At 50.7% G+C, this 12,881-nt stretch overlaps 1 protein-coding gene across 1 annotated transcript in view; it reads left to right on the top strand.

Moving 5' to 3' along the window:
• EYA2 (EYA transcriptional coactivator and phosphatase 2) overlaps positions 1–12,881 on the top strand; it is a 78,663-nt gene that overhangs the window by 50,992 nt on the left and 14,790 nt on the right. Inside the window, exon 8 of the mRNA XM_040981229.1 lies at positions 1,747–1,830. Coding sequence (XP_040837163.1) covers positions 1,747–1,830 — 84 coding nt within the window. The remainder of the gene's footprint in view (positions 1–1,746; positions 1,831–12,881) is intronic.

Below are 12,881 nucleotides of genomic sequence, written 5' to 3'. Positions count from 1 at the left end.
TCATGAAGCCTGTGCCAAGTTTGGAAAAAGTTTGTTGATGAATTTTTAATTCTATTACTCAAACATGTGTTGATCCAATCCAATTAGCTCAGACTTGGTCCCAGTAAGTTAGGACTCGGGATGTTTGGACTTCAGAAGGCCTCTTCCAGTGCTGCTTTCTAGACATTGTTGTCAACACCTGTAATAAGACAAAGAAACACACCTATTTTCACACCCAAATAAGCCTATCTTTTAATTCATTTTCCACAGACTCCTTGAAGTCCCTTTGTATATCTAGAGCACCAATATGCAAAAATATAGCCGGGCCCAGGAGTCAAGACGGTCAGTACTCAGCCTTGCTGATTGCTTCAGAAGCTCCTCCCCCCGAAGTACTACTGTGCTGGCTGGCTGGGGCCTTCCCTTCTCACTCTCTGTAGAGGTGGTTGCCCTGTGTCAGGAGGAGTTCTGTGTCCAGAGAGCATTGGAAGGTGGCCCTTCCATGAGGCCCGGGTGAGTGGAGTAGTAGCCACTCCCTTCCTTAACACCAGTTACGGGAATAATCAGATCTTCTGTTCTTTGAAAGAACAGTCACCAGGAGTGTGAAAATTAAAGGTCAAGCCAAATAAATAAATGAGAGGCAATAGGATTTGAGAAAGAACTTAGAGAAATTCAGGTTTTGCTTTGCTTTTTTGTTTTGTTTGTTTTTTTCAGAAATATCAAACATTTTTGTATCCTTATAGTAGGAGGTGGGAGTTATGGGGGAAGAAAGAGGGAAAACATGGAATTGTTGGAAATGTTTAAATGACCACAAGAATCAAGTTCACATGAAGGAATGGGCGAGAAAGAGTAAGGTGTTTTCTAGGGCATAGATCATCAGACTCACAGGAAATGCTGTGCAAAAGACTCAGCAGCAATCCAGAAGGTTTCATTGGGAACTTTGGAAAGAGAACCGTAGAAAATATGGGAGGAATCTGTGGAAAATATAAGAAAATTAAAATTTCCAAAGCTATAAAAAGATGCAAGTCAGTGGATTAAAAAATATCTTCAAATGCTAAACAGTATGAATTGAAAAAAGAAGGCTACACCTCCCTATGGCCTTATTAAATGGAAGGATAGGGGCCAGTGTTGTGGTATAGTGGCTTAAGTTGCCACCTGTGTAGCCAGCATCCCATGTGGGCACCAGTTCGAGTCCCAGCTGCTACATTTGTAATCCAGCTCCTGCTAAGACACCTGGGAAAGCGTGGGCTGCCGTGCCATACGGCAAATCCCAATGGAGTTCTTCTCTCTTGGTTCTGGGTGGAAGCGATTACCATGGGTCAGATCCCCGTCTGTAGACGGCTCAGCTAAAGAGACAGTATCGAACCATAAAAGGACTGTCCGTTATTCAGAGTTAAGCAGACCATCCCAGACTTGTTAAAGCAGGCCTGGTTAAGAGCAACTGGCGAATTAAGATGGTGGCGTTTCATGTCGGAGGAGTTATTTGATTTTTTATTGTTGTTTTTGGATGGAGCTTCATTTTTTGAGCTTTTATGTGAAAGGCAAGAACGGGCTTCTTGGTGCTGGCATCGGCGGGGTTGATGGGAGCCCAGAACCTCTTGGGCAGAACGCGCTTTGCACCGTTGCGGCCGAGGGGGCGGGTCACAGCACATCACTGCATCGCGTGGTCCTGGAGACTCCTCTTACTCCTGGGGTGTTAACCTCTGCAGACACGAAGCCAGAAGTGCACAAGCCCATTTGTTTCTGTTCTTTCCCTCTCTTCCCTCACAGCGTGTGTTCGTGTGGGACTTGGATGAGACGATAATTATTTTTCATTCCCTACTCACTGGGACTTTTGCGTCCAGATACGGGAAGGTAAGAATCCACTTCGTCATGTCTTTTTTTTTTTTTTTTCAAATCTAGCTGACCAGCTGGTTAATCCTGGGAATTGTGGGGGCTGCTTTGCGAGGCAGCTTCTTTGACAAAAGCTGCCCCTTTGGGTCAGCCTGGGATTTGAAAAACTCAGGAATGCTTTGACATGTGAAAATTTAATTAGCTTTCCCTCCGTTCATCTCCCACGCCTTTTATTCCTACACTTGAAGTGCTCAGCATTCCTTGTGCACAGACTTCAGCCTGAAGCTCTAGCTGGGAAAGCCAGTAGCCAGCATCAGCAATCGCGGCGAGATACCTGGGAAAAGCACTTTGCTTCCTCTCGGTTGTATTAGCACCTCTGACAGATAAACTCAATGTTCCTTTTTTTTTTTTTTTTTGAGACAAGGTGGCAGTATTGTCCACTCCAGCATGTCCCTTTAGCAATAGCTTGTAAATGTACCCTGGACAAATTATATCAGGGAAACATCCAGTTAGAATTCTGTGCCAATGCTTTCAGCGGATCAGCAAACGGAAGAGAACGTTGAAACCCACTGACTCACTCCTGCAGTGGCAAAACAACTGGCAAAACCCAGTCTTGGCCGGTTCTTTGCATGATTCGCGCAGGCTTCTCTGCAGACCGCAGCAGGTGCCCCCCGATAGCTCTCAAGGACGCGTGGGCACAGGTGGGCAGCACTTAGGAGGACTGCCACTTGTCCTCTCCTGGAAGATGCCTGACCTGTGGGGCAGCTGCTTCCACACATGGGCAGGAACCTTGAGACTCATCAGCGCCTGGAAAGTATTTCTGTTTAGAGACCTGGAATATGGCTTGACGTCACCTCATGGCTTTCCCAGCTGCGCGCGGTTTTTTCAAGGGGTTATAACAAGCTGGGTGTGTAATTAACAAGATGGATTTATCGGCTGCCGCTCTGCTGTAAAGATTATGAAAATGGTGTCGGGGGTGCAGAAGCGTCTTGTGGCATTGGAATGTGTCAGCACGTCCAGCAGTACCCGGTGGGGTGGGGGGCGCCAGGAGGAGAGTTGCCCATGTGGGGTTTGGGGCTGCTGGTTTAGGTAAAAGGGTGGTGGAGTCGGGAGCTGCTGGGAACATGGGGGTGCATTCAGCTGCCACTTGGAGAAGCTGGGAAATCTCAGAGGGATCACAGAGTGTGTTCCCCACCAAGTCACCCCACCTACCTATCCCTGGAGACGCCAGGGATGGCCCCTTGTAAAGTTGTGTGGGGTCTGGGGACTTGGGGACATGGTATTTGCATCGGTGTCTCACCAACACTCCTGAAAACAAATGAGAAACGGACAAGGCTCAGAGCTGCTTGCCAGGCCCCATGACCCCTTGTCCCATATGCCCTGGCCCGTGTCATCCTGCGTTGCAGCCGCATCTAGCCAGCCTGCTGCTTCTTCCACCTGCGCATCTGGCCTGGGCCCCTGTCTGATGATCCCATTCAGTTCTCCTTTCAGGGTCCCCAAACAGCAGGAATGCCCTGATGTATAGGCGAGCCTGTACCCCCATGCGGGGAAGTCAGCAAGTCGCCAGGGGAGCTCCTGTTCCTCCTCCGAGGCCCTTCCTGGGTGGGTCCCACCACTGCCCTCCTATCCCCTCGGACTCCCCTCCCCGCGTGGTTCTCTGACCTCACATGCATCCGCTGTGTTCTCTCTGATTCTGCTGGGTTATCCCTGAAGCAGGACCAGGGACATGTGCTAGGAATGAGAATTCACTGGGAAGGCGATCCTGGGGCACATCGGTGCCGAGGGTGAAGGTGAGACAAGGACTGAAGGAAGCCAGGTGGGCTGCAGGGACCGTTACTGCTGGGGCACAAGCTCAGAGGGACCTTTCAGCCGGTAGGGAGCCCGTGGGAGGGAGCAGGAATTTACCCTTGAATTCCCTTGCACCGTGGGAAGAGTGCTTCTCCAGGGCTGTGACCCCCTAGACCTCAGGCCCCAAGAAAGCCTCAGGTTAGGGAACCGTGGGTGTGCACCATTGAGGGCCTCTGCATGACCAGGAGCGGCAACAGCTAAGTTATCTGGGAAAGTGCACACTCAGAAGCACTTCCTAACATCTAGAATATTCTAGAATGTCATTTTACTGGATTCAATCCTACTTATCATTCAGGTTTTCATTAATAGTTAGTCATTTCAAAGACAGAGAGGCAGACAGAGCTTCCATGCGCTGGTTCATGCCCCGAGTGCACAGAGCATCTGAGCTGGCCCGGTCAGACCAAGGATCCAGCAACTCTAACCCTGCATCTTCCATGCAGGTGACAGGGAATCCGTTTCCTTGACCCATGGTCCCAGCATGCACGCTATCAGGAAGCTGGGATCAGAGGCCAAGCTGGGATGAAACCCCAGCACCCTGGAATGAGATGCAGGGATCGCAAAGGATGTGTCAACCACGGCGTCAGGTGCCTGTTCTGGCTCTGATGTAGTCTTCAAGAGAGCTCGGATCATCGCTCCCCTCCACCACCTGTAACTGTAGCTTTTTTTCTGTATCACGGTTATTCTTTGGCCATTTGTCTCCCTGAAGGCGACACTCTCCTTGGTCAAGCATGGACAGGATTGCCCAATAAATACTCCTTGAAGAAACAGGTGAGAGCAGTCAGGCCGGGGAAGCCGCACAGGAACGGGAACTCTTTCCTGGTGCGTCTGCTGCTTAATCCACAAAGCAGCACCTCCCCCTTAGCAAGCCCGAGCAAATATTTGTCAAGTGAAGGAAGGAAGGGAGAAATAATATCAAAACAGAAATTCCTAACAGGTGGCCACCGGCCAGATTCAGCCTGCCGATATTTTTGTTTGGCCTCTGGGGTGTTAGGGAAAAATGTGAAGTTGTCGCCAGCATTTAAAAATCAGGAGAGGACATAGACCAAAAGCCATCCAGGTTTCCAACTCTTCTTGAAAAATTTTAAAACTCTGGCAGCCTGTGTGGCCGGGGGCAGCAGCCAGTGGGAGTGGAATAGCCGATGCCCTCTTAAAGGCCGCATGTTCTCCAGCCTTCCACCACTCTGTATACCCATTAGCCCAAATACAGGGGTCTCTGTGCAAAGAGCCAATTCCAAAAGCGGCATGTCTCACTTGCAGTCACATCCCATTGGCTGGAACTTGGTCATGTGACTGCATCAAGCTGCAAAGGAGTCAAATTGTACCTGTCTTTAGGGTAGTCATGTGCCCAGTTAAGATCTAGAGAGTCTGTTGACAGTTGGCCGTTTTAGCCTAAGAGACCATACAATGAAAGGAAGGTCAATGAGACAGAAAAGTGGTGGGGTAAAAATAGCAGATTTACTCTACTTGCAAGGCCCTAGGGAACGGCTGAATTCTTGAGTCTGAAGTTCTACAGAGAGGTCTGGGCTCTGGCTTGGAACGAGTGAATCAGCAACATGGAGAGGGTTTGGAGGAGCAAGAGTGTGTACCGTATTTACAGATGGAGTAACCGACACCAGGAAAGCTATGCAGTTGGGGTCGTCATGACAGATCGCAGGGTGTAGCCTCTTGTGGCTTGCAGCTTCCTCTCCCCTTCAGCACGTGCAGCTGTGTCAAGCTGATTGTTAACAGCTGGCATCAAGGATGCTCAGAAACAGTTGGGGTGGATGCTTGTCCCAGCAGTGATGGGGCCAGTTGAGATGCCAGCATTCCATGTCAGAGTGCCTGGTTTGAATCCTGGCTGCACTTCCAAGTCTGGCTTCCTGATACTGCGAATCCTAGGAGGCAACAGGGGATGGCCCGAGTACTTGGGCCCCTTCCACCCATAAGGGAAACCCACATGGGGTTCTGAACTCCTGGCTTCATCTTATCCCAGTCCCAACTATTTTAGGCACTTGGGGAGTAAACTAAGAGATGGGAGATCTTTGTCTCTACCTTTCAAAAAAAAAAAAAAGACAATGTTAAAAATAGAAATGTTGTGAAGGGGATCTGTTGGATCACAATCATTGAACAACCAAGAGGTACTTGGATTTCAGGCGAGGCTGGATCCAGAAGCTGAGGCAATGTTCTCACATCATTCCGCATCTCTCAGCCAGCTTACTCCTTTCAGCACCCCCACTATATAGAGGATCCTTCTTCCCAAGTTTCAGCACAGCTCTCGGACTTGAATCTCATTTTCCTAAATGGAGTCACACACCCAAACGTGGACAGCAGCCTCTGTACTCTGAGTGGCCAGGGCTGGATTGGCCTCCATCTAGCATGCAGGAAGTAGAGGAGCAGTCATATCCATCCCAACCAGACTGAATGGGAGAGGGGTGGCTGTCCACCCCCTGCCATGCGCCCATGTGGGATCCTGGCACAGCTATAAGGCAAGGATTAGCCACTGAGCCGTCATGCTGAACCTGGGATTTGCTAATATCTTCTCCCACTCTGTGGGCTGTCTTCTCACCAAGTTCTTGATTTTGAGCAAGACTTGTTGAACAATATTTTCTCTCTTCATTTGTGCCTTTTGTGTCACATCTGAGAAACCATTGCCTAACTCAGTTTATAAAGATTTGTTCCTAAACTCTTCTAGGACTTTCGTCACTTTAGCTCTTACATGGAGATCTGTGGTGCATTTAGGGTGCCTTGTGTGTAGGGTATGAGACAGGGGATCCAACCTCTGAGCGTGGATCTCTCAGTTGTCCCAGTCCCCTTCATTGAAGAGATTTTAATTTCCTCAGAGGAGCCTGGTGTGGTAACCTAGTGGCTGAAATCCTCACCTTGCCTGTACTGGGATCCCGTATGTGTGCTGGTTCGTGTCCCGGGTGCTCCACTTCCTATCCAGCTCCCTGCTTGTGGCCTGGGAAAGAGTCAAGGAAAGCCCAAGGCCTTGGGATACTGCACCATGTGGGAGATCTGGAAAAAGCTCCTGGCTCCTGGCTTTGGATCAGCTCAATACCAGCCATTGCAGCCCCTTAGAGAATGAACCTACAGACAGTAGATCTTTCTCACTGTTTCTGCTTCTCACTTTAAATCTGACTTTCCAATAGACAATAAAATTTCCCCAGAAAATTATCTCAGTACCCTGTCAAAAGTCAACTAATTGCAATTTGGGGTGGTTATTTCTGGACTGTCAATTCTATCCCATCAATCCATCTGTCTTACGTCAGCCCAACACCACAGCCCCTCGGTACTAAGCTTGGCAACTGGAGAGTGAGAGTCCCAGCTTTGCTGTCCCAGACCGTCTTGCCCTTGGTACCTGGCATGGCCCTGGTTGTATGTTCATGGTTCCACCTTTGGCCTTTGCACTTGATCTCAGGAAAGCTCACCTCCCACATCTTTACATGGCTTGTCTCTTGATGTGAGAATCTGCCTGAACATTCACGCATCGACAAGCCAGCCCCAGCTGGCATGGTGTTTGTTAGTGCCATCCCCTCACCCACCCACAGACACATAGGAATGTAAATCCAGTGAGTGTGAACACCAGGACCGGATGAGGCTATTTCGAGCCTGAGTCATCTACTAGGGCAGCACTTAAAAATCTAAATGCTCCCCAAACTGGTAATATGAGCAACATTTGGAGATAAGCTGTTGTAATGTGTTTCATCCCGGCCTACATGGTTGAGCACAGATCCTCCGTGAGAGCGGAACTACCATCACCTCTCTGCGGGGGCAGGTTTACAAGCTTTGACAGAGTCTGGTTAAGCAGGGGCTTTGAATATAATTGTGCTTTTTGCTGTAGATCTTGCATTACCTTTCTCTAACTGCTTCAAAATGCATAAGTCTTCTGCCACGTGTGCACAGGGGCTCCGTTTTGCTTCTGCCTCAGCCTCTGTGGTTCGGTCCAGCCCTGGCAAACAGCACGGTGGTCTGATCCGCAGCTGGAGCGCCAGGGCCTTGAACAGTGCCTGGTACCTAGCTGGGAGTCAGCAAAATAAGGAATTTGTAACAGGGGAGAAATCTAACCCACGTCTCTGTGGCATATTCGGTCCCTCTGCCTGCAGCACCCACCCCACCCTGTCTTGGCCACCCCACTCTCTCTTGGTCTAGCCTGTGCCACTCCTCTGGGATCACATTCGTAGAGTTGTCCCATGGTTGATGGTTCATGGCCCTGTGGAGCTCACAGTTGCACAGTTGTTATTACTGGTCTCTCAGCGTGGCTGATTCTAGAATATTGTCATCATTACTAAATGGCTAGGATTTAGTTTTGCATGTGGCAGACACTGCCACTGCACCACTCATTCCATCACAGCCCTGCTCATTCCTGTAGGTGGTGTCCCTTGGCAGGTGCCCGTGACACTGTGTGCGTGTTCTGCCAGCTGTCCGGTGGCCCCAGCAGTGACCAGCTCATTGGCACTCATCCTTCCTTCCCTTCCCATCACTCCCCCATGGTCTCATCGATGTTTCCTGGGATTCCCTCCCAGGTCTAGGGTGGGCCCTTGACCCCTAGGCTCAGGGTGGGTTAGTGGGAAGACCCAAACAAGGTCATGAAGGTGTGTCAGCGTTCGTACTTCCTACGAGTGGTTCTGGTTCTCCTGGGGCAGAAGCCCTGCGGCGCCATGACCCTGCTGTCACTCTGACCCCACTGCCTGGCCCATGGGAGCTGTGAGAATGCACTCACTGAATTCAGACAGGTTGTCACCCCATGCACCTCACACCTCTGCCAGCGAGATGTCAGCCCAGCATGTACCTGACTGGCTTTGTCGTGAGCGCTGCCAGCCGCCAGCCTGTGTGTGTCCAAGGGAGGCTACGTGGATGAGGGGAGCTGGGCCTCATCTTGGCTCTCTCCCTGGAGCTCCTGTGCTGCCTACCCCCACCCCGTGCAGTCACAGCTCCCCCTTCCCAGCCCTGTCCGTGACTGCGGCTCAGATTCCAGAATCCGATACCCAGCGCGATACCATCCGGATTCAATCAGACCCTGGCGGCCTGGCGCAGCCCGCTCTGCCCATGCCTCCTTTACAAACTGAGAAGAAATTGGAAAGAAGAAGAAAAAAAGTTTTATGAGCAAGCAGTTAGGAACTATTTGCAGAAGTGGCTAAGGTTCAGTTCAGGAGTGCCGTCCCTAGAGGGACCGTTAGTTGATGCGAGGACAGAACACGCACTTTGCGTTTCTCTCTGCAACCCCGACCCCCAGCCCAGTTCCCTTCAGGGGTAGCTTCGTTTGCTCCTGCCGGTCTGACATGCAGAGCCTTCCGTCCTTGGACAAACACAAGCCAAAGTGCTTAAGGACATCTGTTTATTTTATTTCTTTAATGAGAAAACCGTCCAGTTTCTCCCGGGCTCAGCTGTGTTTATTTACATTGTCGTGGTCACGTGAGGCCAGCACCTAGGCCGTTTCAAGTCCTGGCCGTGGCCCTGACGGCTGGCGGGGCGGCAGCAGCAGCCGGGTCTGGAATGGGGAGAGGGTTCTGCCCAAGCAAAACAGAGTCCTTGGAAGTCTATAAAATCAATTCTCAAAATAAATACTGCCTGCTTCGCTCGGTAGATGTGGATTAAGTCAAGATGAAGGCAATTTGGAAGGGATTTTCTGAGGAAGTTGAGATTGCCCCCCCCACTGGGGGGGTTAAACTTGGTATTGAAGTCTGTGCTTGGCCCCCCCCCCCAACACACACCTCTTTTCAGCTAAGTCAAAGGTGTTTTGTCCTGAGGCTAATGAAGACATGCTGGCTGCTGGGGGCCCTCCCAGTCTTTGATTATTTTCCTTGCAGGACTAGGGGTGGGGGGAGGGAAAGAACAGTAATTTCTTGGGTCTACTTCCTTCTAGAGGGAGGGCAGGCCAAAGCCAGTGCCTGCAGTTGTCATTTGGGTGTTTGGGCAGGCGGGGAGGGTGGCAGGGAGGTTGTGGGAAAGCTTGGGAAGGTGGCAAGCAGATGGATAGCACTGTGCATGGGGTATTGGGTGGGGGCTGGGCTCCAGTGCCCACCCAACCCCTTACAAAGGTGTCCTCCCCACAAGCCTGGCAGCTTCCAAACCACTTGCTTCCGCCATGCCCATGGGTTAGAGTGCTCGGGGATCATCCGCAATGTAAAATGGACTTTGAAGATGATACGGGATGTTTGCTGTTGCAACCCTGTGCTGTGGGCTGCTCTAAGACCATTTCCACAGAGACCTCCTCAACTCCAGCCACAGTCAGCAAACACTGGGGACCTCTGGGTGTGCCCCGTTCTCCCCCCACAGGTCTAACAGCTGCCAGCCACTTCCCCCACCCTCCCCTCACCTGTGCGCCAACTCATCTTTCTGCCCCCGCCCTTTGTTGCCCCAACTTTCACACTAGAGCGCATCTGAAGGGGCGTGGGGGGCAGAATCTCATCACCTTTGGCAAACCACAGCAAATTGCTGTGTGAGCTCTTTTGTCTCTAAACACAGGGCTTGCCGCTGACAGTCCTGGGACGTGAATGTGGCTCGGGCTCCCAGGGGCTTAAAGGGGAGGGGGCGGTTTCCCTTTTCTCTTAACCAGCAGGTCGAGGTGCTGTCTCGCTTGTCCCCCACACCTGCACTTCCGGCTACTGAGGACCCAACCATAGGGTTCCCGTGAGCCTCTGGGGGGTGAGGTGTCACCGCTGAATGGCAGGAAGGAGTTGGTGCCATTGTGTCCCGGGTGACTTTGATGGGAAAATAGGCTGCACCCAACCGTCAGCAGGCCACCTTCCCATCCATGCGCTATAAGAATGCCAATTCAGGGGCCTTGGTAACAGCGGAGCAGGCAAGCTCAGGTGCACAGCTTCAATGGGGCCTCATTCAGACGGCAATGATGGGTTTTGTTGTTGCTTCTCGGGTTTGGGGCTTTGTTCTGCAGCGTCTTGTGTCTGATCGTGGTGCCTGTCATGCTTTCCGAAAGAGGCTGCAGACAGTCATTGCAGATTCTTCTGGAAATGTTGTGGGCAGGGAAGCCAGCAGGGCCTGGGGACCCCAGTGGTTCCCCCTGTATTGTCTGGTTCTCCTGCCAGCCCCTCCCTCCCTCTCTTGTGAATTTTTTTGTTTGTTTGTTTGTTTGTTTTAGTTTTTAATTTATTTGCACAATAGACAGTAGAGCTCTCACCCACCGGAGCAGTCATCAGCAGTCTAGGGCTTCTCTGTCAGTCCCTGTCTCCGACCTTGCAGGACGGCCTGCATTAGTGGGAATCCCACATCAGGACCAGAGCCGGAGCCAGGGATCGGACCCTGGGCGCTCCAAGGCAGTATGTGGGCATCTTGCCCACTCAGCTAAACGCCAGCCCTTCCTGCTCCCCTCTTGAACTCACCCAGTGTCCTCAGATGCCAGCTCCCCTGAGAGGCTTTCTGCCACCAACCTAAAACCTGTGCCCAGACACACCCAGTGCCTGCTATGCAGCATCACGTGTCGTTTCTTCTGAGCAGGTGTCACTGTCTAAAGTGAAGTGTGCCTTAGTTATCAGGGTTCTCCTCCTTCTCTATTCAAACAGAAGTACCATGTGACAAAGGACAAGGAGGCAGCAGGGAGCATGGTGGTCTGGAGCGGGGAAGTACATCCATCCATGGGCCAAATCTGGTTGTCCACCTGTTTATATTTTAAATAAAGCTTTATTGTCCATGACCACACCCATTCATTTCCATATTGTCTGTGGCAGATTTCACTGTTGACGCAGACTTGAGTGGCGGCCCTGGAGACCCTAGAGCTCTCTCTAGTTTTTTATAAAAAATGTTCACCCACCTCTGGTCTAGAACCAGACTGCTCATGTCCAAAGCCAGCAGCCACCCCCCAGTCCTGAGACCTCAGTTGGGTCATCGTGCCTCAGTTTCCACCTCAGCGTGGACAAAATAGTGATGATAATCATTGTGGATAATGCTCTCTCAGGTCACGGACCAGACGGAGTGGGTTAGCAACCTCCGGAGCGTGGAGCTGAACCTGCCCCAGAGCCCGTGGAACGGATGTAATGGAGACTCACTCACGGTGCTGCTTGTGTCCGAGGTGCTGAGCAGGGAGGGCCGGCTGCAGTGTGGCCACAGCTCCCAGGAGCTCACGAGGGCATGCACCTACCAAGTCAAACCCTGCCCCAAGCCCTCGGCAAGAACTCCCACCAACACATGGTGGTCTCGCAAGTCACGGAATGCCCCTCAGTCCTGGGGAGCGACTCAGGGCGATCTCCTTCTCTGGGTGTTCAACTTCCCCAGGAGCCCCCCCATAGTTGTTGACCTCCATTCCACTCCCGTGCAGCTCCTTCATCGTTTTCTGGCCTTTGATTGATGTCCTAGTAAAATGCTTTAAGAGCTGCTAGGCATCTCCAGCTGAAAGAGCATTCTCCAAAGGGTTTTTAAAAATCATCATCATCATAAGAGGCTGAGTCTTTGCATAAAAGCCCCGGAGAGAGCTGGCCTGGACATCTTTGTTGTCCGAAATTTGACCACGACTTTATCATTTGTCATCAGCGTGGCTGCTGTGATTCAGCAATGGCGAATTGATCCTATAGCCTTTTGGTTCACTTCATGTGGGTACAAACAGGCCCATTTGCTGAGCTAAGAGGATCTTTTCTATTTTCTGTGTTTCTCCTGTGAAACTGCCAAAGCAACCAAAATGGCATTTTTTTTTTTATAACAGCTTCACTGTTTAAACACGTGAATCAACCTGTTTTTTTTTTTTTTTCCTTTACAACCATCATTTTCTTGTCTTCCTGTAAAAAATGGAAAAAAAAATTTTTTAAACAAGCTGATCTGTTTTCCAGGAGTTTCCAAGCAATTAAACCCAATTAAAACCATTAAATTCTTTCTTTCAATGACAACTTTATTATTAAAAGCTAAACCACAAGAGGCGCTTTAACTGGCAAAGCCCTCCATTGTGTGTTAATCCATCCCTAACCTCTGGCTGACACTTCCAGGAGATAAACCCCACAGAACAGGGAAGCCACCATCATGAATAGCTTTAATTAATACTTTTCTTCCCTGTGGCAGAGTAATTATTCTGATCAGCTTGTAAACAGCTAGCCAGTGGTGATTTGGTGTAATGCCTTTGATTTGCTTTGTGTGTTTGTGAATTTTTTATTCTTTAAAAGGTCTCTAACTTGCTTCCTCCTGTCACACCACGTCGGTGGGGCCAGGCTGAGGCAGGCGGCTACCTTACCTGGGAGCCTGTTGAGGTGGAGACAAGCCCAGGCAGGGTCGTTCCCCAACCCCCACCCTACCCCGCCAAGACA

The sequence above is a fragment of the Ochotona curzoniae genome, unplaced genomic scaffold (assembly GCF_017591425.1).
Source record: "Ochotona curzoniae isolate NIBS_2020 unplaced genomic scaffold, NIBS_Ocur_1.0 contig_3520, whole genome shotgun sequence".
Lineage (NCBI taxonomy): Eukaryota > Metazoa > Chordata > Mammalia > Lagomorpha > Ochotonidae > Ochotona > Ochotona curzoniae.
The sequence above is the reverse complement of the archived record's forward strand: the minus strand, read 5'-3'. Positions and strand labels throughout refer to the sequence as shown.